Source organism: Mugil cephalus, chromosome 11 (genome assembly GCF_022458985.1).
Source record: "Mugil cephalus isolate CIBA_MC_2020 chromosome 11, CIBA_Mcephalus_1.1, whole genome shotgun sequence".
Taxonomy (NCBI): Eukaryota; Metazoa; Chordata; class Actinopteri; order Mugiliformes; family Mugilidae; genus Mugil; species Mugil cephalus.
Genome location: NC_061780.1, coordinates 7,473,184 through 7,500,848, shown reverse-complemented (window position 1 = coordinate 7,500,848; position 27,665 = coordinate 7,473,184). Strand labels below are relative to the sequence as shown.

Here is a 27,665-nt window from a genome sequence, read left to right as displayed (position 1 = left end):
GCTATACTTAAGAGAAATGTGATACAGAAAAAGAAAAGTGGGAGGAGGAGAGAATTGTGAAAATCTCAGGCCATGGAGGAAACAGTCGAGTCAACACTGTAGGCATTCACTGTACCGCAGTATCGTCCCGCCGCCCCATCCGACACAGGGCTGCAGTACTGCAAAGTGTGATGGGAGAAAGAGGAGGAGAGGAGGGGGTAGGGGAGGGGAGGGGTGCCGCACTGTCGTTACGAGTCCAAGTGGAGAAAGCAGGAGAAGAGACGCATTATTGCAGTTGGTGCCAGAAGACTTTACTACCGCACTCTCTACAAGACGAGCAGAGAGAGAGAGAGGGAGAGAGGTGGGGGGTGACAGAAATTAAAGACAGACAACAGATTTCCCACGACTGCACTTTTTTCCCCTTAATTTTGAAATTGCACGCATTTGCTAGTAGCTTTCAGAGGAGGCAGCTCAGCAGCCAGCCAATCAGTGCTGCGTCTCGTCATCCAGGAGCACCTCTGAGGACTCAGCATCACTTGGAGGAGCTGGAGTCCTGCAGGGATCGCGACATCCGTGGATTTCTCTTAAACGGATTATCCTTGGGAAGTTTGAGCTCCCGTTGCCCTCCTTCGCCTCCTGCTTCCCCACTCCAGCCACGCAGTGAATTATCACCCGACCTGTGTACGCGGCTCTGTATTGCGGTACTTTTGCTGACGACCTATAGTAGCTATAAATGCATCGCTAGAAGAGCCACTGCACCAAGACCCTGCGCCTGTCGTTACTGTTAGCGCAGCACTTAAATCTGTTTGTTAATTAAAACCGTTCGGACTCTCGCTGGGACAAGTTTCTGTAATTTTTCATCTCTTCTTCTTTTTTTTTTTACTGTGATATTTTCTTCTTTCGCGTTGTACTTCAGACCCTCCTTCTCCTCCCTCTCGGCCGGTCACCCCTCCTCCGCTCTCCGTGAGTCACTTCACAGCTGCATAGAAGATGTGAGTATTAATGCGTCTTTTTTTATTTTTTATTTTTTATTTATTTTTTTTTTTTTTTTAACTGCGCTTTCCCCCCCGCAACAACAACGTACAAGAGCCTAAGATACGGTACAAGGCAGCTGCACGTTTAATTCAGTTATTTTTCTGTTTCTGGCTTTGTGTTTTTGCGGTGGGACTCTGAAAACGCGCTGATTTCATTCAGCTTGATGGGTTTTGCTGACGCAAGTGAAATTTCCGCACACAGCCGCACTAAATTATGCATTGATGTTGACTGCTGTCACTCTGAAGCCTTGGGCTGAGTAAACTGGATAGATTATTAAGAGTTATCTTTAGGGTTATTTTATTTTCGCTAGAATCTCCTGAGAAATTGTTTTTTTTTTTTTAAAAAAAAAATGAACCCCCCCATCAGTGACTGTTATTAACATCAAACTGTCCACCATCCACCTCAACGGCGCTCCACTGCAGAGCTTGTTTGCTCAGTTTTAAATCTCCTGTGTAACCCCATCCTCATCCCCCCCTGCTGGATTAACCCTTTATCCTTTTCTGCTCTCACTAAACTCTGGTATCCATGACCAGAACCTCCTCCTCCTCTGCTTTTTCTTTCTTATTAAATTCTTCTCCCCCATTAATCAGCGAGTGTCTTCCTGGACAGGACATCCCACTACTCCCCATCTGTGGCCTATATTTTCTTCCTCTGGTTGCAGCCATTCATCACCCCTTCTTGGTTTCCTCTTTTTTGTTCTCCGTTAAAAGCCTGGTCTTTCACCCTACTTCTCTGCTTTCCTAAGGCACATCATACAGCTTTTCCTCTTTTTGCTCTGCACCGGTTCCAGCCTGTGTCCGTAGCATACCGTCTTAACATTTACTTGTTGACCCGAGGAGCATTCCCCAACCCCCCTTTTCAACATGACGCTACCCATCAGATATCTTCATTTCTCCAACACAACTCACCTCTTTGCGCTCCTCCAGGTCTGCCCCAGATGCTGCCCCACCAGCAGGAGCTCCCGGTGCTCCCGGCGCCCCTGGCGCAGATGGAGCACCAGCTGGCGCACCCCCGGGCCCACCCAATACCAGCAGCAACCGTAGGCTACAACAGACACAGGCCCAAGTCGAGGAGGTGAGCTGAGCTAGGCCTGACTAAATGATTCAGGGCGTGCGTTTAATGTTACCAACACAGCATCAACAAAATTTGGACTATATTGTATGAGCATTGTTTTTTTTCCTCAACCAAACTAATGATTAAGATGCTTTTTTGTTTTTTTTGGCAGGAGTCACATGCATATAAATCAAGAATACTCATACACTTAAGTTCTCCTTTAATCGCTCACGCCTTTCTCTGTGTCACGTCCCCCCACCACTGCCAAATGCTTTCTCATCCTCTCCACTGTGGTCTAGGTGGTAGACATCATGCGGGTGAATGTGGACAAGGTTTTGGAAAGGGACCAGAAGCTTTCAGAGCTGGATGACAGAGCGGACGCTCTCCAAGCCGGAGCCTCCCAGTTTGAGAGCTGTGCAGCCAAGCTAAAAAACAAGTACTGGTGGAAGAACTGCAAGGTGGGCACATTAGTGCGGGTCCATTACACACGCTGCTAACAATGAAGGAAACTCTTAATGCAGTCCGAGAGATGTAGCATGAAAGTAGCGCACGGAGAGTACACAGCCATCTGTTAATGAGCTGCTGTGGAGGGCTCCAGTGATGCTTCGGGGTAAATGGGAGAGAGACGTCTGTTACTGTGGAGTTTTCACTGCAGACTTAGAAACGCTAACAAGATTATGCAACTAAAAATCAACAAACACAAAGAACCTCGCTTGTAACAGTGCTGTTGTTCCGTCCAGATTTTCTGTTTTGTTTGTGGACACTGAACTACACACAGAATTACTGATGTGCTCATGTGTTTGGATTCTCTTTCAGATGATGATCATGATGGGTATTATTGGAGTCATTGTGGTTGGAATAATATTCTGTAAGTAGAAAACGCGTTTATCTTGATTTATTTAACTGGTGACTCATATCAGTTTTGGCCCCGTTCCTAATTTGCATTTACAGTATTAATTCAGACTGATTTTGCTGCATCATGATGGCGGGCATGAGACAAGACCTGCACATTCATTTTTAATTCTTTTATGTTGCAGTGTACTTCTTCTACTGAGCGCAACCCATCGATACAGATGGACATGGACTTGAGGATGATATGAGAGAGGAGGGGGGTAAAAAAAAGAAACCCAAGATCCACTCCTCCTCCGATGTCAGTCCTCTCCTCCCTCTCTTCACACAGTCTTCCATCAAACCATCCTGCACTTATACATGACAGTAGTGTTTATAGGTGTCTCTGCTCTCTTTGTCCGACCTTTCCCTCCCTCCCTCCTTTTCTTTTTTTTCATGAAGTCTCCCACACTCTCTCCTGTCTCCGCACCTCATGTATTATTGAAGGATGCAGCAGAGGAAGAAAGGGAGCGAAGGAGGGAGAGAGAAAATCCTTGTGACATGAGAACACGTGGGGGTTAGTCACCAAACATAGCTATACGGGGGGAAATGTACAGACGACGTAAGTGTGCAGGGACGTTAAACGAGAGCTGCAGTCTTTCTACCCCAGATACGCCAAAGCTCGTTCATATTACCTTTTCTGAGAATCCTACATTTGTAAATTGTTACTTACATGCCTACATAACACACTCCTCCCGTCACTACTGCTTCCATCATTGCTACTTACTAACACATGGTCATGGTAGATTAAGAGTATGGTCATTTTTGTTGTGTGTAATTGTGATCCAAGGCCTTGTAGCTAATAGCTTTTTCCAAGTTTACCTGATAGGTTTTATTAGTATTTTTTCCCTTTCCTGTCCGACTTTCTCTCACTTAGTCTCTTATTTCTGCAACGCTCAGTGATGACGAGAAGAGAAAAATGCAAAAAAGGGAAAGAGACTGTGAGAGAGTTTAGGAAAGGAGGAAGTGATTCAGGGAAAGGTAGTAGGAGTACTTCAACATATATTTTCCTGCATAAGTAGGTGAAACTTAAGTCAGACCTGATAAGTAACTACTGATGAATCAACTATACAATACATTTGTACCTTGGGTTTTTGTACCACGGGGGTGGCACAGTGGTGATAATACGCTTAATGGCGTTAAAATATGCCCAGCAGGAAAGTCACGCGAGCAGCCAGTAACAGACAATCTACTGTACACATGAACTGACTTCTACGACACTGAGGAAGATCTCCTAGCTCTGGTTTGGACAGAGTCACAGCCATAGACAGATGAATGTGTAGCATCACATTTTAAAGACTTATTTTGAGGGTGCTGTCCGAGTGTTTAATTGTTGTTTGAGTTTATCTGATTTACAGAGAACAGAAAAAAACAGGAAAAAAAAACAGAAGAGAAGACAGGATGTGGAAACCCTGAGCCACCTGGCCGCCCGTCCCCCGCTGACTCACATCTACAACAGACTCATGTGTCACTTGCAGTATGTTAACGGCCAGAATGAGGTGTTTGTTTCTAACCTGCATGGCAAACGGTGTTCATAGTTTTGCCTATTTGTGTGACCTGTGTATCTGCCATTTCTGAATCTTACTGCCGATTGTACATTTTGTTTTGTTAGTGGTTTAAAGGACCTGTGTATAATGTCTTTCTGATCTGATAATTACTGCTTATGCAATGCAACAATGCTCAAGAGTTTGCCAAATCTGATGAAACTACTCGTTTGGAGAGAAAAATAGGGACTGCAAGTAACTGCTACTCTAGTGAACTGTTAGAGCACATGTAATATTGTACGACTAGAACCGTAGTACACAATTCTTGGGGTCTGTCGGAATTGACTGAGGTTCATTGATGTTCATGACGTTCTCTGGACTGACTTTGCGAGTTAGAAAAAAATTTAAAAAAAAACAAACAATATGAACAACCTTATGTGCAAAGTGCTTTTATGCATTATTGTAGCAGTTAGCCCAAATTATCTGATGCTATTGTACAAACAATATTATTAGGTAATTAACCACACAAGATGTTTTATGATTTACAACCTGAAAAAGTAAAAGATGCAAATGGATTTGCGCAAACAGATGCATGTTTACCACTTTTGCTGATGCCAATAAAGAAATAATGAAGTGAACTATTTGCTGAGTTATTATTATTTCAGCAGACTGGATCTATTGTTCTTTTTTTCCCACCATCTGCACCACATGATGGCAGTCTGCTCACAACAATATACAAATTGTGACAACCTTTCAAGAAAATTTGAAGATGTCATATTTCTTAAACAGTGTTGCTGAGTAACGAATCCTTCATTGCAAAGGGTAAAATCCAAAGAGATGCCACATTAATATTACACAAACATAGAGGGACAACATGTTGCATTACAACAGAACAACAACAAAAACAAACAAAAAAAAGGAATCACACATACTTAAAGAAAGCGCCCCCTCCTGCTGCTCTTCGTCCAGCTGTTTTGATGTTGGCTTCTGAGTTTTGGATTCATTGCCCTTTCCTCAAATATAACGATGTAAACTTTTTGGAAAGAGACCGAATAGTTTCAACAAACACTACCAACTTTTAATTTTTTTAACTGTCTTTTAAAAATCCTAACTTTCCGTTCGTCTCCCGTTTCTTTAAGTACTCGTTACATTGAGAAAATAATCTATTGCCACACTCTGCGCTGGCTGTGTTTGACACGTCACAAAGTTAAGGTGACACTGAGTCAGACATTCAATCCCAGTCTGCATCACTACATCATCTAAACAAAATATTACAGGGGTTCATAGATTGAGCCTGACATATTTGATGCCTCTGGGAACTTTCAGAACTTCATAAGAACTGCTTTTCACAAAAATACCAGTTTCTATTGTTGTCTCTTTTATGTGGAACTATGCATTTCAGGTCTATTCCAGTGTTTCTTGTAAGGTTTCGTACAGTTTCTAATATTTTAGAAAATTAAATGATGAGTAAACAATTTATAAGGCAGCACATGAACTAAATGTCCATGTCCCAGGTCATGTTTTTCTTAGTTTCATTGGCCTATTTGCAAAAAACAGTTTTCTGGCTGACATGCACGGTTTGGATTGTAATGGATGAGTTTTATACCTGGAATTTAGCTCCAAACTTGCATAGTGCAATGTCACATATAAACAACAAAGATAACCCAAAACCAAATGTGTCATGCAAATAAATTATCCAGTTTTATCCTGAAGAACATCTACAGAGCATTTCCCACAAAGGAGGAAAGTTAAAATAACCAGTGACGTGATCAAAAATAACTTAAAGAATTTAAATGACACGAAAGAAACTTTCTGGGCACAGATTCAAGTCGGGATGATCTAAAACTAAGCTATTACATGACCTGGTAGAAGAAAAGTATAGTGATGATCAGGAACCCCAGGACCAACCAGTAGGAATCTGTAGAGCGAAAAAGACAATAAAGGATTTATAGGCATTTGGAGACACTGCAGGCAAACATACACAAAACACAGTATAGAGTTCTCAGTATGTAATGCAAATTAGCACCTCTGCATTGATACAAATAGCTTTAAATTTAAATTTAAATTTAAATTTAATTTGTGATTTGACCCAGGCCTGTGTGTCAGACTGCACAGAATATTATTAAACTTAATGTGCTAATTTGAGGTGATTTTTAAGTTTGACCAGAGTCCCATGCTTCAAATATTTAAGCTAAGCTAACCTAAACAGCTGATTAGTCTTAGGCTTATATTTAAACAGACATCAGAAAGACATCAAAAGGTCAAAATTTTCCAATTAAACCGTTGAACATCAAACAGCATGTCATCATACATACCTGGTTCAGGATCTTCTACCACCAGGCTGATAGAGTAAGGACCGTCCAAGGCTGGGTGGGACACCTGGCATATGATTTTGGTTCCTGGGGAGACATTGGGGGGCACGGAGAGATGAGACGACAGGGTGAACGTCCCGTCACCGTGCTGCCGATGGCTGGATAGCGAGCCCTGATTTTCAAAGAGTTTAGGCTCCGTGTCTGTAGGAGAGAGGGAAAACCACTCCATCTGAAAGACAGAAGAGAACAGGGAATCAAATCCTGCCCGTGAATCAGTCAGTCAACCTTTTATTTCTGTTTTTATAGCACCTTTCACACAAGTTTAGAAATTAAAGTGCTTCACGTTTGAGATGAATCAATGTAGGAAATAAAAGTGAGTAAAATGTAATACAACCAAGATAAATAAAACTTAATTATTTTAAAATAAAACTACAACAAAATAAATGAATTCATTCTCTTAATTTCAGAAGGACAATTTCAAGATCTCAGAACATAAAACGATAAAGCTATCTGACCTAAAAGTTTACTCTCTGAAAAACAGACAGACAAACAAAATTTGCCAGCGTGTCAGACAAGTAAGTGGGTACAACACAAGGCAGTGCATTAGACCTACAATAGCTGCCTGTTTGGCCACTGATGAGCAGCAGAAACAGTGAGTTGTTACAGTGAACGTGTTCCTTTCCACATACAAACAAATATGTAACATTATCCATCAATTATTACTTTCTGGTCACCTGATCAATATGTAGAATCAACATTCACTCTCTTAGTTCAGTGTTTAGTCTCTACCAACTCCTTAAGAAGCTATGTAGCTCTTTAGATGTTGAATGCTTTGTTTACTAGCTGCTCACTGGACAGTAAACTCTGAGCTGGAGCTCACTTTATTATTATTGACTGAAAGTCGATCCACATGCCTACATTGTTTTAACACTGAAATGTATTGATTATAGCCAAGTAACGTCAACATTAAAACTTAAAATACTAGTATTATTTTAAAATGGAAGTCACAACTCACAAAGCAGAGCTACTAATCTGACTTGTGATTTTTTTGGGTGGACCAGTAGTATAACCCGGAGGATGTGAATTTGTTCTTGAAGAGACAAAATGCTGTAGCTATTTCTGTGAAGCATGTTTCATTACCAACTCAGCATAAGACCTGGACAGTTATTTATGGTTTTCCTAATAGTGAAAAACTAGAGAAGAAATGTAAATGCGTATTCTAATTAAATCACAATGTAACCACATAAATGCCCCATCAGATACTTTAGCTCTATCTGCTGGTTATTGTTGTTTAAATGTCTTTATCTTATTTCTCTAAGTACAACAGGACTATCAGTAAAAAGATAACATGGAGGACTGTGATGGTTACCTGAGCGTCTAGGGGGTAATATTTACTGCAGTGACAGCTTAATGTTTGGGGGGACTTCTTCGAAACCAGCTTCTCTTGTGAGAGTGAAACATCCGGTGGCTCTGGAAAGAGGAGGGACAAATGGAGAATCCACAGGATAGAGGAAGACGCTTAAAACAAATTAGAAAATGGTGAAACTTACGAGTAATACGGAGTTGCACGACCTGCTGCGCGTGGAAAGGACCAACATTAACTGTACAGATGTAGGTCCCCTCATCCACCACCTTCAGCTTAGTCAGCGTCAACGAGGCGTTTCCCTCGGCAACAGCCTGGGCAGCATCTACGCTTGAGCCCATCCTCTCACCGTTAACTGAAGGAAGATAATAAGAGAATACATGTAATGTAATACATAGAATATTTCTCATAATATGCTTGTGACTTGCAGTATGATAGTTATTTTGTGATGAAGTGCAAGTCTTAGCAATGGCAAACATCTAAATCTACACACATCAGAACCGCTGCATTGTCACAAAATGGCAAATGTTGTTTACTTCCTCTGTCAGGGGTTTTAATGTTGCGGCTGATCGGTTTATGATGCCACTGAAGTGAACGTGCACTAATGAGTCATCCTCAACACCTGTCACTTTCAAAAGCCACTAGAAGGGATCCCCAGTGCCTGGATACATGGCTTTAACTCCACGGCTACAATCCACCTATACAGCACTCACCAACTGTTCTCTCCTCTGTCTCATCAAGCTTCGTCTTCATTTCAAAAACTCTCCGGCCTTTTCCCCTGTGCTGCAGTCGCCATTCAATGCCCATTTCTTGCGCTAATGGTATATCCTGCTGCTTGAAGCCACAGTTGAGGAGAACATCGCCTCTCAGAGGGGCAGATACTGATTTTATGGGCGTAAACACCAGGAATATCACTGAGACACAAAGAAAAGACAACAGAGAAAGGAGAATGTTATTGCGTATGTAAAAAAATAAATAAACCCACAAATGATTCCTGTAAGACTGGATATCTTAATTTCACCTTCAAGAGGTAGAGTCCCCGACTGGCTAAGGGGCAGACCCAGTTTGGTTTGAATAATGGTCGACTGGTCCTTCTCCACTGTCAAAGTCTGCAGAATCAGTGCAGTGCTGAACTCAACTCCGTCCACACCAAGGGTCACCATAAAATAGGCTGGATCTAAACTTTCCTGGAATCCCCGAGGAGAGTACCGACTGATTTCACACATAACCTCCTGATCATTGCAGTCTGCATGGAGCAACACATCTGCGTTGGGGATCTCAGGTGATGACACTGTCACAGAGGAATGAGAAGAGTTCAGCACAATGTATGAATAAATTACAATAACGGCATGTGTGGAGCAGGCAAAGAAAACCTTTGGTCTCAAACAGAATGAGGTCTGGATCAGGGACTGATGGCGGGACGAACGGAGTGAGTGTTTCAAGTGATTCGTCAGGGCCCACTGCAACATCTTTTAAGACAAGAGTGGCTGGAGTGCGAGTGAAGAGAGCACCGCCTCCCATTCCACCAAGACCGGATCCTTCCTCCACCAGAGAGCAGGAAAGTACCACATCTGCAACCCCATCAGCTGAGGAGCAAGAGACAAAATAAAATGTTATTAGCATCTCAAATACATAATTGTGAACTTATAAGGCCACACAATTTTAATGTTGAACATTTTTAAAGTTATGTGTGCAAACTGCAATCAGTGAAAAATCTTGCTTCTTAATACATTTTAAGTGTAAAAAGGGCAATGAAATTTGGTTCTAAATTTGCAGAAAATTAGGTAGAAGTTGGTTTAGTCAATTGTACAGGTTGCAGATTTATAGAAGTTCTTGGTGACACTGCTCCATTTAAAGTCATGTGAATATTCATTGATTTGTAGACTGAACATTGTAGGAAAATTAGATTGTGATTTGTTATAATAAACTGTACAAAATTATTATTTTAATTTCTATTTTACCAACTTTTATATTATTCACAGGATATATTATGCTGTAGCAATGCACGGAAGCCTTAAAATAATGTGTTCCAACCTAAACAATGTGAAATGTTTCTGAACAGAATACTTGTAGGAGAATATGCCAGTCTCTAGATCACTTTATTGATCGGTGTTCTTACCGCAAACGCACTTCATGATGCATCCGAGTAAAATTACTTCAATAATCATCATGGAGCAGAAGTCTTTAGCTAAATGAATACGTAGAGGAGAAAAATATGAAATAAAATAATGGCGAAGAAAGCACCACGGAACTTTCACTTTTGATTTCAGCAGCTATCAACACGTCATTGTGTCTGTGTCTTGTTTTAAGTCTAGAGTATATTCAACAGCCTTTCTTCGCCCCATCGATTACGTTCAGTCTTTTCCAATTTTACGACGTCAAATCTAATGTAATCTACAACTAAACTCCCAATGTGGTGCAGGACCGTGTCGCTGTTTATAAATCTCGAGCATGCGCAACGGAGGAGAGAAAATGAAAGCGAACGATCAAGAAGGTACTGTCCAATGGCAGAAGAGCAGGGAACGCGTCACTGGTCACTATGGAAATACACACAGCTCAAAAGTAAAGGATTTTTTAAATGAGTGGATATCATCAAGTCAGTTACAGTTCTGGAATATTAACCTGGTCAGTTAAGTAGTAGAGTGGGTTGATTATCAGTTTCAGCTGCGTTGGTACCGAGCGGCAACCTCTGGGTGGGTCTGAACAATGAAGCCCAGTGCGGAAGTGTAAAAAACTGCATTTCATCGAGTGACCGCTTGAGGCTGCCTCCAAAATGGAGCAAATCCCCATAGACTCTCATGTTAAAAAGCCCAATTTTATAGCAATATTAAACATGTTTACAGTCTGGTACAAAAAATGGTTGTGGTCCCAATAGTTTATTTCACTATTCATGATAACTGTACGGTGGGGGAACTCATTATTTTTTATTAAGGTTTAAAATTCTGCATAATTAGGGGCGTTCCAGCTTTGAGTGATGAACGGTTGTTACCTGAGCTAACAGGTAGCGGAGAGTTGAGTGGGCGGGTCTAAACATCCACGTGTGGGTGGAGTAAAGCTTATCCAATGAGTGACGTAACGATAGGTTTATCCATATGTGGTTGGTACTGATGATATTAACAACAGGTGCACCCGATGGACCACGATGAGATGATCCCCAAAACAGAAATGGTTCTACAGGTTGAGTTTGCTGGTATGTTTTCCCTCTTGGAGGGTTTTGCATTTGACTAGGGTCAGTGTGGCTAATGCTAGCATGAGGAGATACCTGGACCCTACAGAGGTTGCACAGGAAGTCCAACTCCTCCAGGATGGCACATCAATATATGCCATTGTCAGAAGGTTTGCTGTGTCTCCCAACAGTTTCAAAAACTTGCAAGAAATTCCAAGAGAAAGGGAATTACTCCAGCTGGCCACGAGCATGAATGCCTCTAACAGACAAGACTTCGTGGGAGTGGCTGCTCACTGCCCAACACTGTGGAGCTTGGTTTTCCACTGAATACTGGAATTGGCACGTCCACCACTGGCACCCTGTGCTTTTCACAGATGGGAGCAGGTTCACCCTCTGGAGAAGCCATGGGGAAGGTTGATGCCTGTAGCATCGTTCAGCATGACTGGTTTAGTGGTTGGTCAGTGAGGCTTGGTTTGGGGTCGGGGTATCCATGTAGGAACGCACAGACCTCTACAGGCTAGACAACGGCGCCCTGACTGCCATTAGGTATGAAATCCTTGGTCCCATTTTTAGATCCTGCACAATTGTCCTCATGTGACGAGAATGAATGAACAGACTGGCCCCCATGCTTGCCTGATCCCATAAAACACTGAGGCATCATGTTTTGATCCAACATACACTTTGACGGCATAGAATGGTCAACAATTGTGATTCCATTTCAAAGGTTGAAATTACATCATAATTGGATTATTGTATACATTTTGATTTAGGGCTCTGACTGTAACCCAAGTAGTCTACAGATTTTAATATGTAGATGAGTTAGAGACAGTTGGATCCAGAAGTCTTTGGTGTCCCAGAAGTCCCTTTGCCTGAACATGTTGGGATGCTAAGGCTAACAGGGGTGGACCTCCCCACACATTACAAGCACAGAGTTTGTCAGCTGCCAGCATGTAGTCACTGGAAAACACAGAAATCCTCAGACTAATTAGAAGACGCTAAGTGCTAAGTGGTACTAGTCCAACGTTAATGCACACAGACCTCACTTTTAATCAAATTCTGTTGCCACAGAATATTGCTTTGTTTTTGTATGGTAATTCTGTATAAAGATATTAATTGCTTTGTCAATCTTATAAAATACCTGTCTAAATAATAATTTCCATACATGGCACTACATCATGTAATAAGAAGCTCTCCATTTGTAGTAGACTCTGCAAACATTGAATCAAAATAGAAATTAATGAAAAAGAAAAACATTATGAAACATGCAACCTGAAGGTAAAACCCCTGGATCAAGTTTACCAGATGATATAGAAGAAGCTATATGTGATTTTGTAGAAGAAACATCTTATTCTCCAGTAGACTAGTAACACGGTGGAGGGTGTGATTTTTATTATTATTTTGCAATGCATTTGTTGTTTGTTAGCCTTGGCAAAAATACAGGAAAACATGACCTTTAGAAGAAAAGTGTTACACTAAGTAACCTGACTACAAAATGGAGGAAAAGTATGAGTAGAATCATAATGATGATACAAAAATGACAAATGGAAGGAGAACCAGACATTCTAAGTATTTAGAAAGTACTACTTTCTACTTTAAAGTACTACGTTCTAAGTACAAACACAAGTGATTTAATGGCAAAAACAATTAATTAAACAACCAAGAAAAAAAGTTTTGTATCAAAGTGGATACAATGACTTTCAGTCAATTTGATATTCATACAATTTTTCTTCAAGCTTTGAAATTAAGTTTCTTTTTTGAGACACAACCTTAAAGATTCAGGCAAAAATGACGAGACCACTTAAAGCAAAATTAGCTATGCATTAGCTACAGAATTTTATTGTTATTTCAGCATCTTCAGATGTACTCATTTACTGTAAATTTCAATTCTCCTGCATGATCTTGTTGATCCAGTCCAGGTAGTTACTGACTTTGGTATAGACTCCATATGTTTCAGACAGCCCACATTCAATGCCCCAGCTGACAATCCCAGCAACCCAGAATCGTCCGTTTTCACTGAAGGTGAAGGGGCCTCCACTGTCACCCTGGCAAGAGTCCTTCGTACCGTCAGGGATTCCAGCACAGAACATGTTGCTTGTCAGATCTGGCACCCCGTCCCTTGATATCTTCGCCGAATTGATTGAATTTCTGCAAATCTCCTGGTCCACCACTGGGAGGCGCACATACTGCAGTTTATTCGTTATCTTCTGTGTGCTACCCACTTTTGTGACACCAAAACCTGATACCGTCCTATGAAAATACATAAGAGACATTTACAGTGAATTAAAAACAAATTGAATTCAAAAAATTGGCAGAGTGTTCAATGCAGATTAACAAGTTGCCTCAGCAACAAACAAACAAAAAAAGGTGGAGATGAAGAAGCTTTTTCTTTACCCTAGCGTGCCAGTGTCGTACGCTGCTCCCTCTGCTGGCAAACACACTGGCATCACAGATGAGCTGAATGTGATTGAGTCTTGTAGTTTGATCAAGGCAATGTCGTTGTTGTAGTCTGTACCTTGTAGGTTGTTATAATCAGGATGAACATGGATTGAGGAAACTCTCAACGGAGAATTTAGCGTTGTGACATCAGTAAGTCCCATATAAATCTGTAAACCAACAACATGAGAGAAACTAACTTGGATGCACAGGCATGAAGAAAACACCTACAGTTCACTACTTACCTTTAAATTTTCATTTCCTTCGTGACCTCCTGGGTGTTTTACTACGTGAGCTGCTGTCATAATCCAGCGGTCTGCGATCACAAAGCCTCCTCCCCTCTGTCCTCCTTCATTCAATAGCACTTGCCATGGAATAGTATCTTCTGGAGCCTCATTGCCTCCAATGATCCTCTGATAGGCAGAGATGTGTTTTGTTGGCCGCCCACAAACTGGATGAGATAAAGACATATCAACTTTCAAGAGCACAGACTTGGTGTTGAACAAAAGAAAATCTGATTTAGACCTTTGTTAGGATTTGCTGGATGAAGTGTAATACCTGGTATGCATGTTGGACTGGTAATAACGTTATTGATGGATCTCCACTTTCTGTCTGCTTCACAGGTGAAGCTAACTGAAGAAACAACAACCAAAAAAAATAAATTTAGTTTAACAGAGAGTCCTTGGTACACAGTAGTGGTTTAACTTAACAAGAGAAGTAAACTGTCTGTATGCCTTACCATTTGCACCACCAAGGAGAGAATAAAACGGTTCATTACAGTGATACTGAACAACAGAGCGATACTGATTCTTAAATCCAGACAGGAAGGTCACCCCTCCATTCAGCAAAGCTTCAGGTTTTCCACAATCAATTACTGCAGAAGAATAAAACAATGACATACCAATATTTCTCAGTGAAACAGGATCAGAAAGGCTTCATTTGTTTGCAATGCTTGTCTTGTCTTAGCTCAAAGGTTACATACTGTGGCATTCAGGCAGAGGGAGGTGCCACTGTCCGTTGCTTAGGCACATGGCAGAGAAACTCTCAATCTCCTGACCCTCCTGACAAACAAAAAAAAGGCACAAACAATATGTTAACCCAGTACACAATGACCATTGCCCTTTGTTGATGGTAAGTCTTGTTCATTGTAATGGGAAAAAAGTTTAATCTAACCATCATCAGCTTGTATCCTTGGTCACAGCGTACAGAGATGTAATCTCTGAAGAAATATTCATCTAATTTAGGGGTGACCTTGCCTTTAGCCACGTTATCAGGAAGTGGACACTTCACTCCTGGAAACAAACATGTACCAATATGCATATACTTTATAACCAACCTTGTGTTTCAGACGGATAAGTTGGACAATATTTCTCATTGTGTGTCAAACAGTCTTGACTGTGGCACTAGTTTACTTCAATTCTTATTTTCTCCTCCCTCACTTACTCTGAGTGCTGTAGTCCAGGCTCCATCCCTTGCTCAGCCCTTGATCATCAAGGTGGTAGTCCAGCTTGACAGTGTTTGAGTTTGTGGCTATGAGTCCTGGGCTCTTTCCACCACACAGCTTCACAGGCTCTCTGTCAGCGACGGTGACCTTTTTATAAAGCAGTACAACACAGGTCATTTAACTTGTGGTGTGCACCACAGAGCTCTGTCTATTTTTCCCCATTATTTCAGTAAAACCAGGTGAAATTGAAGCTGCTTGTCATTACCTGCAACCAGTGATGGAAACAGTTTGGACCGTCCTGAGTGTCTACACTCTCAATGTGGAAGTTGTCAGTGAAGTTAAGAGAAACAGTCAAGCCAGATTCTACAGATATAATGTACTGACAGGACACAGCATGAGGCGGGGCATTTGGGTAACCTGGACTGAACAGATGTCCCTCTGGTTCATCAAATATGCCACCACCACAGGATACTGAGCATGGTGAGAAGGGGAAAAAAGAATAAAGAAAAGATTTACCTTCCAATAAAGACTCACCTCTACCACAGCCTGAAGCAAGGCAGTGGAGAGCAATTTAAATATCAGCATGCTTCAAGGTGATAACACATTCACAGCAGCACACATTCATTGGAGACATGGATAGGATCATGACTCACAAACACAGGTGCGCTGGTCTGAGCGAAGTTCATAGCCGTGGTGGCAGGAGCAGAGATATGAGCCAAGCGTGTTGAGGCAGATCTGAGAGCAGAGTGGACCTGAGCCAACTCCAGATTGTGGTGCAGAACATTCATCCATGTCTAATGATAGGAATCATTAAATTGGTGGTAGATTGTGCAGCAGTGGAAGTGGTAAGTGAAAAAATGCTGACAAAGGAGGCGTAAGAGCTACCTATTGCCTGGTAATGAACGGAAAAGCCCACGTTCTGGTGGCGCTCCGGGTTGTTTTCATCTGATTGGAATATGAGGGTGAGTTTGTTGCCAGGTGACAAGATGGGCTGGTTTCCAGGGTGATGCCCATCAGCAGAGTCCTTATTGCCACAGAACTTTCCCAGGAGCTTATCATTGTAGAGAACCTGGAAGAAGAATTGCAGTGAAAATCTCAAATGCAAAATAATTTTTTGAGGTAACAGTGAAAAAGAGAATTATTAATGTCCCTTATGGAATCTATTGCACAACACCTCAAACCAAAACTACATTCAAAGTCTTTTAGGTGTTAAATTTGAGTCCAGGCCTGACCAGGTCCTCAGGCCCTCATTAGTAAAACACTACAACGAATATTTTAAATAAACTCACAAAGCTACATCTTTCTATCATACAGTCTGTTTAAAAAAAAATGCTCATCTTAGACTTTTCAATTCCCATATGTGCTGCACCACAGACAGTCACCACAGACTGAGCTGATCCTATTCAGTGATTCTGAATCGTCTGGTGAAAGGTTGTAAAAGGCTGTCATAACAGCAACCTAACTACCTGCTGATTGACACCAGTAGAAAACTGACACCTCCAAGAAAATCCTCTACTGTAGGCCAGAAAGACTGCAGTTATCATCAACTTCTAAATAATGATGTTCATTCTTACAAAAACATGACAACATATCTACATGGTTATGATTGGCTGAGTTTTCTGGTGCTAAGATGCAGTGGTCAATATTCAAGCTTGAATCAGGTGGTGATAAAGTGGCTTCTGAACTATGAACTAGTAGCTTCAGATTCAAGCACTACTATTCCGCTGTTCAGAGTAATACAGGGGTTAAATATGGCTCTGACTGTGAGTGAGTCGTAATAGCAGCCTGCAGAAGCTTCGATGTCCAGGTGTGTGAATGTCAGCTGAATCTGGTAACCCTCAGGAACACTGAGGTCCCACTGCTCCTGCAGGTTTGGAGGATAAGGCTGTGGATATTGTGGGGACTGGACTTCCCCGTACATTACTGGCTCTGAGTCGGACAGCGGCCAGCTCCCACACACTGACGCATAGAGAAACCTGGAAAAGTGCATGAAAGAAGTTCGATCTGTTTATCATTCTGAGTTCACCTGAGTGTCTAGTCCAAAGTTGATGCAAACAGAGAAGAACAAACACAGTGACACAACACGACTGTAGAAACAACATAATATTGAAGAGACTTTCTAACGGCATATTGAGAGAAACATTAAGTCAAAAATATAAAATACAACACTACTGATCTGGACCATTGCACATATCATACATACAGTGAAACTGCATAATAAGAAACACCAATACTCGCAGGCACATGCTGGGATTTTTGGATTCAAGTTAGAAATTTATGCTAAAATAATTTCAGAAGAGCAAAAACTAAAAATGTCAGCTCAACCTACCAGATGATACAAGAGGTCAGTCCCATCGTTGGATAAGATATATCCATGACTGAACAGATCCGCTGATTCGGAGCAAATGTCTCACATTCAAGTGAAACATTAATGTCACAAAGTCTGTCGCTTCCAATGTTTAGCAACTCACTACGTTAATGCCAGGAATATGCCTTGTTTGTCTTGGCAATATCAGGCCAACATTTGACTTTGAATTTCAGCGAAACAGGGAAATAATTTCTCAAATAATTCCTCTAAAGCAGAGAAATAGGATGATCTTGGAAGTATACACACCAAATGGCAAGTAAACACATAACATTGTTATTTTCAGATTATGGGAGTAAAATAAGAGGTTTGTTTGGTAAAATGTGCAGCTTGTATTTTGTTAACCATTTGTATAGATTAAGATGAATAACTTAAATAAGAAACTAAGTAAATAACTTAGATAAATAAGTTAATTAATAGCAATTTGTTAAATTCAGCACAACGTTTGCTTTGCTCAAATAGCGAACCGAACATGAGTGAACATGATTTTCTTATAGGACAGTTCACTGATTAGGATAACTGAATTTTTGGAACACTAGGAGATAACACAAAACTATGGAATAAATATAGCTTATTTATTCTTTTTACATCGGAGTCCTGTGGATGTTTTTTTTCTCTTCAAGTGGATGTACACAATCTAAGTCAAAGAGTCTAAGTCTAAGTTAATCTAAGTCTCAAAACAGATAATTAACCTTTGAAAATAACTTAGAAATAGAAATAACCAGTTTGATATTGTTTTCATACTGCCCATTTCAGTTTGGGGATCATTGACTGACAATCTTTATTCTACCACTCGAGGGAGGTATTTACATTTCATTTACATTTACATCTTCAGACACCTAGAGGAAGAAGGAACCACTGGTAAAACACTGAACAGTAAACAAAAGACTGACCTCTTGATGAATTAGACCAGTGAAAACACTGTATGTAAATTAATGCTACATTAATTAATGTTGCCTTCACAGCATTAATTAATTTTGCCTTCAAAGCAACATCAAAGTAAGAATATTTCTGCTGTGGACTGAGCTGAGGGCCCCTCTTATCTTTATGTGCCCATAATAATATTTCCCCAGAATTATGAGGTGTTGGGGACAAATAAACTCTAAGTATGCTGCCATGGTACAAGTAAGTTCACATTTTGATCCACTGCTAAGTTTTTTAACTGAACCTACATTACCACCAATTTACAACTATTCTCACAGCATTTGTATGTGTCCTGACAATACCTTAATGGTCTTTCACATCTTGTGTGTGTTAGCTGGAGGGAAGCTTGAGGCAAATATTGTCACTGTCCACTGGGACAATGTTGTCTCGCTGTATTTTGTTGAGGGGCCAAAACCGAAAAAGCAAAAACACTAACTTGAAAATTTATCGCGTAAATAAAAGAAAAGATTTGAGTGAGACGATCATCAACAACTCTCTGTTTGCAGCGCGCATTTGATATCCGGTAAAATTAATGTCTAATACTTATCATTTTCAGGCTGGATAAAGTTATGGGTCAGGCTGAATTGTGACTGAAATAACGTTCTTCGTTCTTCTAACATTCATTCTTGATACATGCTAATGCTAACGCAACATCAGTTGTTCCACTTTCTTCTCGTAATATCTTTGTAGATAGAGAGGCTTCACTTGATAAAGGCTGATCAGGCTTTGTCCCCTCTCTGTCCTCCTTTGGTCAAATCGTCCATCCAGTGAGTGAATGTAAGTCCCATCAGTCAGAGTCAACTTTTTAAAATAATCCTCACAGTCTCGGGGAGTATTAGTATATTAGTGTATTCTCTAAAATATGTGTTTTCCAACACTACAATAAACAAGAATGCACAATAAACAAACTTAATTTCATTTTATTTTCTTCTTATTAATTAACACCACTAAGTGGCAGTTCTCCAAATGCTGCAACCTGAAAAAAACAACTTCAGAACCACGTTTGTTAAAGAGATAAAAGGTTGCATAATAATTCATCACTTACATTCTGATGGCGTTTGTCTCTTTGAACAGTAACAATCATTTTTATGCTCCCACCATGACCAACTGTACTCATTTACGCTGATGATACAGTACTACATGTCCATGCAAAAACAAAACAAGAAGCTGCTGCCAAATTGTCAGCAATACTAAAACCTGTACTTATTACTTATTCCGATTGCTCTTTGTTCTAAACGCTGTTACACTTTGGGTTGGAGCTGCTGTAACGAAAATTAATTTCCCCCTGGGATCAATAAAGTAATTCTGATTCTGATTCTGATGTATCGCACTGACTTAATCAATCTCGTTTACACCACAACACTAAAATGACTGTTTGCATGTTCTTCTCTCGTCAGTCAGCAGAGGGCGATCAACCATCTGTAGTGATCAATGGAGAAAGGCTTGATGTAGTAGAAGAGTTTAAATATCTTGGAGAGGTCTTTGACACAAAAAAATCAGAAAAATCACGAACACCATCAAATTTAGTCCGTCGTATAAGATCATTTCTTACTTCCTAAGCAGCCAAAGCCAACATGCACGCCATGATATTTTTGCACATTAATTACTGTTTTACAACATGGACAGACACAAAAGAAAGTATTTATGCTGTGCATGCAATACAACTGTGTTGCTTTTATTTTGAAAATACACGTGTTATCTACGTCGTGGCACTGTTAGAATCTGCCTTCGGTAATTCTTCAAAAAGCATGATTGAGGCAGCTTCTTGTTATCTTTTATTGAGATTTGTTGAGATACAGAAAAGAATTCATGTAGCTACAAAGTCCCTCCTTGGTCCGCCAAGGCTTTCCAAAGAGGACAAATTTCCCAACATTCCAGTGCGTTATATCCAAAAACTACAGATCAATTGTGTTTTATTTTCCTCTTTGACCTACATCAAAATTCATAAATTTAAATAAAAAAATTACAGAATATTGTTATACTTCTGATTACCAGTAGCAGCTTATCAAAATATATAATTTACTGCTTTTTACAATGGGATAAAATTAATATTGAGCAGAATTAAGTTCAAGTTATCATTGGTTCAATCTTCCAGCACAGCCCTGCTGTCAGCGGACAGCCTGGCTGGTGTCATGGACATCAGACAGCTCTTTAAAAACAATCGAGACAAAGAAGCAGGGAGAAGGAGAAATGTGAATGAGAGGGAGAGAGGTAGGTTTAGCGTTTTTTGCACTGAGCCAGATGTTAATGGGAATCATTTTGGGGAGAGAGAGCTCAGCTATCCACAGGGCATTAACTCACTGACCCACCGTAGCCTACGTTGCTCTGTCGGCTGGGATCGGGTTTTTAAATACTTAGAACAGAAGACATACAGGTTTGATATTCAAATTAATGAATTAACACTCGAAACAGACGAATAGGCCTAGTTTATGTCTCTTGTCTGGAAAAGTGTAAATGTTCCCTTTACTGTCGGAGGAGCATGTACATAACGTTACCCCTATAGCCATCAACAGTTCTGTGTGAAACTGTCACAAAAAAATAAGAAGAAAGAAAGAATATTATCATGCGATTCAGTAGAACGATCGTTGTAGGCTACAATTTGCATACATTAAACTAGACTTTGAATCAACTATTAGGTTAATAGTTTGACTGCTAAAATCGCAGTGTATAGAGGCCATTCATTTTTTTTATACCACCCGCTGGGTGGGGCCTGTGATCCTGTAAAGCTGCAGGCCAAGCAATGCTCCTGATTAAGACAATTTAATAGCTTAAAATGGTGAGCAAGTTATATGATAGTATGACTTGCCAAGATGATTGCTTTAATCTGAGAACATTTTTGTGTCTTTACACTTCATTGCAACTCATTTTGATGATTATATTAGCAGTATTGTAACATACTTGTTTTAATGTGACAGATAAGAATAGTGGAAACACTTTTGATGGCGATGTTAATTGCAACTATGACTATAAAATGCGTGTGGGTGTCAAAACACAACAAATGTCATACATCTCAATGCAGTCTGTTATCACCTGGCATAGAACAGCCAAGTTAAAGACTATACAGGAGTATATGTAGGTGTCTCTACACTCTGATGGTGAAACAATAAAAACACATCTGCAAATTATTTGCAAACATTTTCTTTAATACAAAGATGAAATGTGTGGACATGACTTGTTTTTGTCACTGAGTTATTAATGTTGGTGCATTTGATTACAAGCTGTTTATTTTCATGAGCATTATTACTTTGTAGGCTTCAATCAGATTTAATTATTGGAGTTAATAGCAAAGTGTTTTCTTTGTCATTCTTTCTCTTTCTAAGATTTGTCTTCCATCTCCATTGTCTCCTTAATCCACTCCACATAATTCCCAACCTTGGTGTAATAACCCTTGTTGCGCTCTTGTCGACAGGGGGATCCCCAGGACACAATGCCAGTCAGATAATAAGGCCCTCTGCTCCCAGACAACACAGGTGAAACAAAAGGACCCCCACTGTCTCCTCTGCAACTATCCGTCCCTTGAGCTCCAGCACAGAACATGTTATTTGTAAAAGTCGCAGCTATTCGTCGAGATGGCAACACTGGCGTTCTCTGACATTCTCTGAGGGAGTAGGCTGCAATATGAGCATATTTTAAAGATGATGACACTCTCCTGTCTTCTGTGAACCCCCAGCCTGACACTGTACCTTGTTCATCTTCCGAAACACCTTGGTTTACCTCTGGGAGACAGATGGGAAGGAGGTTTGGGCTAAAGTTCACTCTGGAAGTAAATTTTATCAGAGCAATATCATTGTCATAATTGGTTTGAGCAGACTGAATCCCCTTCCTGTAGCCAGGATGAATTATGATCTTCTCACTTTCTATGTTAACAGCATTTGACCTCTCAGTATTTACATCTATCAGTCCACCTAAGAGCTGCAAAGAGGTTTCTGAAACCCCATCCACAACATGAGCTGCTGTAACAGCCCAGCGTTCATTTATCAAGGACGCTGCTCCTCTGGGATTTTCAATAAAAAGTTGCCAAGGTATTTCTCCAGGTTTAGCAGCCACACCTCCCCAAATTCTGCCTATAGCTCCACTGAATGTTTCAGGCTTTCCACAAACTGAAATACACAGAAAAAAAATGGTCAGATCTCTAAATGACTGGTGAATACTGTGAAAAAGTAGAAGAAAAGCATTTACCTGCGATGCATTTTGGCATCTCAGTGCTTCCACCAGCTGATACCCATTCTCCACTGGCACTGCAAGTGTACGTGTCTGAAAGAGTGAAGAAGAAAGCACATTGGTAAAACAATAACAGATCTGTGAAACCAAGAAATAAATGAAAAAAATGTCCAAGTGTCTCATCATCACCATCTCCCTCCAGAGCGTAGTACTTTGAATTGCAGTTAAACTGAATTTTGTCCATATACTGAGTGTTTGATCCCACCCACTGTAGGATGCCATCATTAGGGAAGACAGGAATACCGCAATCCACAACTGTATACATGGACAAAAAAAAAAAAAAAAACATTGTGAAAGTGTACGCAAAAGCAAGAAACACAAAGTGGAAAAACAGAAATTGGTTGCCATCAGACTCACTGTCACAGGTGTAAGTGGGAGTCCATCTGCCTGTGCTCTGGCATGTAGCCTCATACTCTGATGACAGGTCCTGAGTGCCTTGCTATTTTGTAAAAGGAGAACTTAATTAACCTTATAGTTGATTCAACTGTTACATCAAGTGTTATGCTGTGGTTTTGCTTGTCTGTGCACTCACAGTATTCAGAACATAGCCAGCGTCACAAGTTACTGTCACCGTTTGACCCCGGTCATATTCTGGTTTTTGAGGAGTCACTCTAGAGTTTGAGGTCACCACTGCTGGACAGACCTGGTCTGCAGTTAACATAGGAGAAGAACAGCGATGATCATTTGTTACAAGCTTCTCGACAAATATACTTTTCCTGTTGTGGGTCAGATAGGAGGCATTTGTACCTCTGGTCGTGAAGTGGAGAGTGAAGCCTGTGTTTGTGCCAAAGCCGTCAGATGTGAAGCGGATTTTTATTTTATTTGAGTGAGTGAGGAGAGGGGATGGAGGAGGTCTGTTGCCACAGAATGGTCCCAGAGTCCCAGACGGGGTCTCAATCTGCAAACAAAACGACACATTAATAGGTAGCGTCAGCACCAAATGGTTGATTCCTGTCATCCGATGAAACCTGCATGTTACTGGGCTGAAGCTTCGGCGCATGTTCTCATTCATGGGTTGTTTTTTATTAATCCAGTTTTTATAGTGTAGAAAAAAGCTGAAGACGAGAAGTGATATATATCAAGAAAAGAAAATAATTCCAATAAAAGGGAGACTAAGAGTTCCCTCTGCTGCAGCTGATGAATGAATTAGAGTTACCAGCTTCAGAAAAAAACAAGTAACATGGTCTCAGAAGAGAAGCCCCGTCAGTGCTTCCCAGAAATCAAGTAGCAGACACACATCAAGAAATGTTGGGGAGGAGACTGTGTGAATCAGGCTTTCGTAATCAAAGAACGACTGGGGAGACCAATGAGAGGGAGAGAACTGCTTTTGATTGCGAAACTAAGAAACAAAAAAGCACTAAGAACAAATCCAAACTACTGAAGAAAGGCTTAAAAACAACAGTGCTAGTGATTAAAGTAGATGAGTGAAAGGAGACATAGAAGCCACAGAAGTCACCATATAACAGGAGGAGACTGTGTGAATCAGACCTTCATGGTCAAACTGAGCAAACTTTACAAAGTGAATCCTTCTGGAGGAGACCACTAAGAACAAGACACCCTGAAAGCTAGATACACAAGGAATGGACTAGTGATTTTTTACTCTCTACAGCACAGACAGGGTGGAGTCATGGCATCTGCATCATGAAACATGGAAGAGGAAGTGCAACATTCCCCTGCACCTTTATTCAGAATTCGAGGCAGCACTGTTCTACCACGTCATTGAGCAACAACACACCACATCCTGATTTTTGCTTAGTGGGAGAATCTGAATTTGTTTTTGAACAGGACAGGAAGCCAGCCAGAACACACCTCCGGGTTGTGTGTAGGCTGTCTGACCAAGAAACAGAGTGACGTGCGACACGACTGTAAATCTGCACAGAGCCACAACTGATGAACTATGACAAATCTGTAGGAGTTTCTTAGGCGGAGCTTGGAGACACAGCGCTTCTGAGCGAAAAAGCACGACAGTTTGACGATTTAAAGTTCTCAGGAAAAAACAAAAACAACAACAAAAAAAGAAAAACAGAGAAATCCTGGAGAAAAGCCGGATTCATTCTGTGTGAATCTTACTGCAGCTTGGTTCAAGATTTATTTTTCAGCAAGAGCCAAGCATAAAATTAAAGCTGCTGTGAAATAGCTTAAAACAATAATGTTTGTTAATGTTACCAATGTCTTGGCAAAACTGCAGAATAGATATTACTTTAGAAACTGATTAAATATACTTGAATTTACTGTTTTAAGGCACTGAAACTAAAATGATCACGGGGAAGGGTCAGTACTTTTTACAGGGAGAAAATACAAAGGAAAAAAAAACACCCAAATACGTAACACTGAGAGTCATTAAACACCCAAAATAGGGCGTTCAAGTCCTCGCTTTCGACATTTTTGCCTGAAGTTCCTGTTTCTTTTCTGGGAGGTTAATTATCACATAATACATATTGTGACTCAACGCTTACCGTCAGCGCATCTACACACTGGCCATCAGAGCTTTGTTCCACATCAAATACGTCATTGAAGTGCAGCTCTAGCTGGAGGTAGTTCTCCACAGACAGGGTGTACTGACAGTTTGCGTTCTCTGCATACGAACCAGACCAGGAGGGAGTGGATATGTCACCTTGGTTCAGTCCTGACAGGTCCTTACTGCAACTCACTGTGATGAAGATCAGAGTTCACTGTTATCCCAGTCATCAATTTAACCAACAGAATTATTTTTATATATTAAATATTTCACAATCAGCCTCTCCTTTGTCTCTTTTTCTCCACCCATTTTATCACTTCTGCTTCCTCTATTTTCCCATTCTCACTTCATGTTTCAGTTTGATGGCTTCTCCCGTGATTTGTCTTGCTTAACCTGTTAACTCCTCATTCAGCGCTTTGTGCCAATGAGATTATCTTTACCAGTGCAAGTGTGATTGTCCTCGGCCAGGTGGTAACCGTGGCGACAGGAGCAGTGGAAGCCTCCGATGAAGTTGTGACAGAAGTGGGTGCATTCGTTGTTTGGGTCATCCTCACACTCGTCAAAGTCTGAGGGAGGAAAGGAATTAGAAAGGGAGACTCGTTTCACTCGATGACGTGTCAATATCATATTATAAAATCTTCCGTCTGTTTTGCTACTTTGCATTTAAAGAAAATAGAACTAACTCCAGCATCTGTTCCTACCTGACTTGCTGAGAGTGGCAGACAGATTTCAGTGGAGTGTGATTACACTGCTTGAAGCTGTTAGTCATTAGAGCACTGTCAGCACCTTTAAAGTGAACCTGAAAGTCTTGATACTTGAAACTCGACAGAGGCGTGTGCTTTAGTTATGTATTTAGCTCATTTTCTCATTTTTACATTACATTTAAGTGTTTACTGCAAATCTCATCTCATCTTCTACTACCGCTTATCCTCACTGGGGTCGCAGCGGTTGCCGGAGTCTAACCCAGCTGTCAAGGTGCAAGAAGTGAGGTACACCCTCACCAACACATAGGCAAACGGCCATCCACACTCACATTCACACCATAGGTCAATTTAGGATCACCAGTCAGCCTAACGAGCATTTCTTTAGCGGTGGGAGGAAACTGGAATACCCAGAAAAAAACCCGCACAGACACAGGGAGAACATGCAAACTCCACCCAGAAGACCCGAGCTGGACTCAAACCCGGACCTTATCACATCACAAATCACATCACAAATCACATTAAAAGCTTAAATTAAATCAATACATTCTATAAACTGCACCCATTTGGATTTCTTTTCCAAAACGAACTTTCCTTAGAGAATTATGTGCATGTAACAAACTGAGCCCGTCTACATATAGATGGAGGCTAAATTAAATGGCCAGTACAAGTCAGTGTTTCACATAGTTTTTCCTCACTACTTCTCACCTTGGACGGTGTAGAAGCCTCTGAAGCCAGTGTGCCTCTTGGTGTTTGAGAAGTCAGAGTGGAACAGAAGGGTGAGGCAGCCACCCGGAGCGGAAAGCAGCGAGGGATTTACAGTGGACTGAAGCTCCTCAAATTCCTTTTGTCCGCACAGAACAGAAATCACGTTTCCGTTTGAAAGGACCTGGAGACAAAAGGCGCAGGGTGTAATGGGAGCGATGATATCAGGCGGTAACAATAACTTTTTTTAAGTATTCATCATGGCACCTTCACTGCATCATTTTCACAGTCCTGGCTGTCCTCCAGGTCCAGGTGGATGAGCCTGATGGAGAGGGTGTGACCTTTGGGGGCACACCTGCTCCAGTTTAGACTGGCATGAGGCAAGTATCCACTGGGATACCCTGGAGACTCCACCCATCCCAGCAGCATCGAATAAGTCGAGTGGGAGAACAGGAGAAGCAGGAGACTGAGGGGAAGTGAGTAAAATAAGAAAATCAAAGGATAAAACACGGAGTAAAGAAACTTAGAATTAACACTGGCTGAATTGCGGAAGAAAACCTGATGAGATAAAAATACTAAAGCCACAATGCAATGACCAGATTAACATCTTGCACCAATCCCTTTCAAATGCACTAATGGTTTTGAGGAATCATCTGATTTATTGCACAGAAATACAAAACTCCAGACTCACCTTAATCTCAGCATTGTGATCCGATCAAATCTCTTCTCAAATAAACTACCCCAACATCTCCTCTTCCCCTTTTTCTTATTAATTCACTTTCCAGCTCACCCTCTTCCTGCTGCCCCCCTTCACTTCTCTCTCAGAGTTTTGCACCCGTAAGCAGTAACAAATCTATTTGCAGATTGTTTTTCTGTGTGTTTGCAGTAACAAGGGACCGACTGTGGGTTAGTGGGGTGGCAGGAAGACGAAGTGAGCCGCAAACTTTTCAGAGCAGACTCAACTACTGCGAATGCAAAATGTCCCCAGCCTGGCAGCATTCCTTGGCACAAACATGTGGCAACAATAGAGATGGAGTAAAAGGAAAGGGGCGCTGTGGAGAAAGGAAGGAAAGGAAACGTCTCATTGTGTACTTATTTTTGTGTTGTTGGCTTGCCAGAATCAGCCTTTGGTCC

General features: G+C 41.0%; 4 protein-coding genes across 4 annotated transcripts; 1 reads left to right on the top strand and 3 right to left on the bottom strand.

The window, feature by feature from the left end:
* Positions 1–230: 230 nt before the first annotated feature.
* On the top strand, positions 231–5,077 carry vamp1b (vesicle associated membrane protein 1b). Its single transcript, XM_047598380.1, has 6 exons — positions 231–660; positions 896–971; positions 1,941–2,088; positions 2,367–2,525; positions 2,884–2,935; positions 3,105–5,077. Coding segments are annotated over exons 2-6 (378 nt in total). The 5' UTR covers positions 231–660; positions 896–969; the 3' UTR covers positions 3,122–5,077.
* tapbpl (TAP binding protein like) lies at positions 4,332–10,572 on the bottom strand. Its single transcript, XM_047598379.1, has 8 exons — positions 10,234–10,572; positions 9,488–9,700; positions 9,136–9,405; positions 8,828–9,028; positions 8,302–8,469; positions 8,121–8,221; positions 6,755–6,980; positions 4,332–6,357 (listed from the first exon to the last, which is right to left on the bottom strand). Exons 1-8 carry the CDS (start codon positions 10,283–10,285, stop codon positions 6,293–6,295), a joined length of 1,296 nt encoding a protein of 431 aa, XP_047454335.1. The 5' UTR covers positions 10,286–10,572; the 3' UTR covers positions 4,332–6,292.
* A 2,075-nt stretch (positions 10,573–12,647) lies between these two features.
* Positions 12,648–17,629, bottom strand: LOC125015866 (complement C1r-A subcomponent-like). The gene is made up of 13 exons (XM_047597886.1): positions 17,487–17,629; positions 16,920–17,133; positions 16,043–16,226; positions 15,811–15,951; positions 15,423–15,628; positions 15,157–15,304; positions 14,887–15,005; positions 14,696–14,774; positions 14,453–14,587; positions 14,272–14,346; positions 13,959–14,164; positions 13,672–13,883; positions 12,648–13,527 (listed from the first exon to the last, which is right to left on the bottom strand). The coding sequence occupies exons 1-13, from the start codon at positions 17,531–17,533 to the stop codon at positions 13,161–13,163; spliced, it is 2,133 nt and encodes a 710-aa protein (XP_047453842.1). The 5' UTR covers positions 17,534–17,629; the 3' UTR covers positions 12,648–13,160.
* A 3,941-nt stretch (positions 17,630–21,570) lies between these two features.
* On the bottom strand, positions 21,571–27,384 carry LOC125016113 (complement C1s subcomponent-like). Its single transcript, XM_047598301.1, has 11 exons — positions 27,223–27,384; positions 26,799–26,997; positions 26,535–26,715; positions 25,566–25,691; positions 25,124–25,317; positions 23,415–23,565; positions 23,200–23,315; positions 23,025–23,106; positions 22,797–22,922; positions 22,626–22,700; positions 21,571–22,546 (listed from the first exon to the last, which is right to left on the bottom strand). Exons 1-11 carry the CDS (start codon positions 27,234–27,236, stop codon positions 21,762–21,764), a joined length of 2,049 nt encoding a protein of 682 aa, XP_047454257.1. The 5' UTR covers positions 27,237–27,384; the 3' UTR covers positions 21,571–21,761.
* Between the last annotated feature and the right edge of the window lie 281 nt (positions 27,385–27,665).

Bases quoted from the DNA above. Each gene is read 5' to 3' on its own strand.
- LOC125015866 (XM_047597886.1), bottom strand. From the start codon at position 17,533: ATGGATATATCTTATCCAACGATGGGACTGACCTCTTGTATCATCTG. The intron at 15,006-15,156 runs GTAAGTGAGGGA...GTTTGTTTCCAG, and splicing joins CCTGGACTACAGCACTCAGA to GAGTGAAGTGTCCACTTCCT. The intron at 14,775-14,886 runs GTTAGATTAAAC...TTTGTTTGTCAG, and splicing joins AAGGATACAAGCTGATGATG to GAGGGTCAGGAGATTGAGAG.
- tapbpl (XM_047598379.1), bottom strand. From the start codon at position 10,285: ATGATGATTATTGAAGTAATTTTACTCGGATGCATCATGAAGTGCGTT. The intron at 9,701-10,233 runs GTAAGAACACCG...CTTGCTCCTCAG, and splicing joins CATCATGAAGTGCGTTTGCG to CTGATGGGGTTGCAGATGTG. The intron at 6,981-8,120 runs GTAACCATCACA...TCTGTCTTTCAG, and splicing joins ATTACCCCCTAGACGCTCAG to ATGGAGTGGTTTTCCCTCTC.
- LOC125016113 (XM_047598301.1), bottom strand. The intron at 25,318-25,565 runs GTAAAGATAATC...TCTTCATCACAG, and splicing joins GGACAATCACACTTGCACTG to TGAGTTGCAGTAAGGACCTG. The intron at 22,701-22,796 runs GTGATGATGAGA...TCACTCTTTCAG, and splicing joins CTACGCTCTGGAGGGAGATG to ACACGTACACTTGCAGTGCC.
- vamp1b (XM_047598380.1), top strand. The intron at 2,089-2,366 runs GTGAGCTGAGCT...ACTGTGGTCTAG, and splicing joins CACAGGCCCAAGTCGAGGAG to GTGGTAGACATCATGCGGGT. The intron at 2,526-2,883 runs GTGGGCACATTA...ATTCTCTTTCAG, and splicing joins ACTGGTGGAAGAACTGCAAG to ATGATGATCATGATGGGTAT.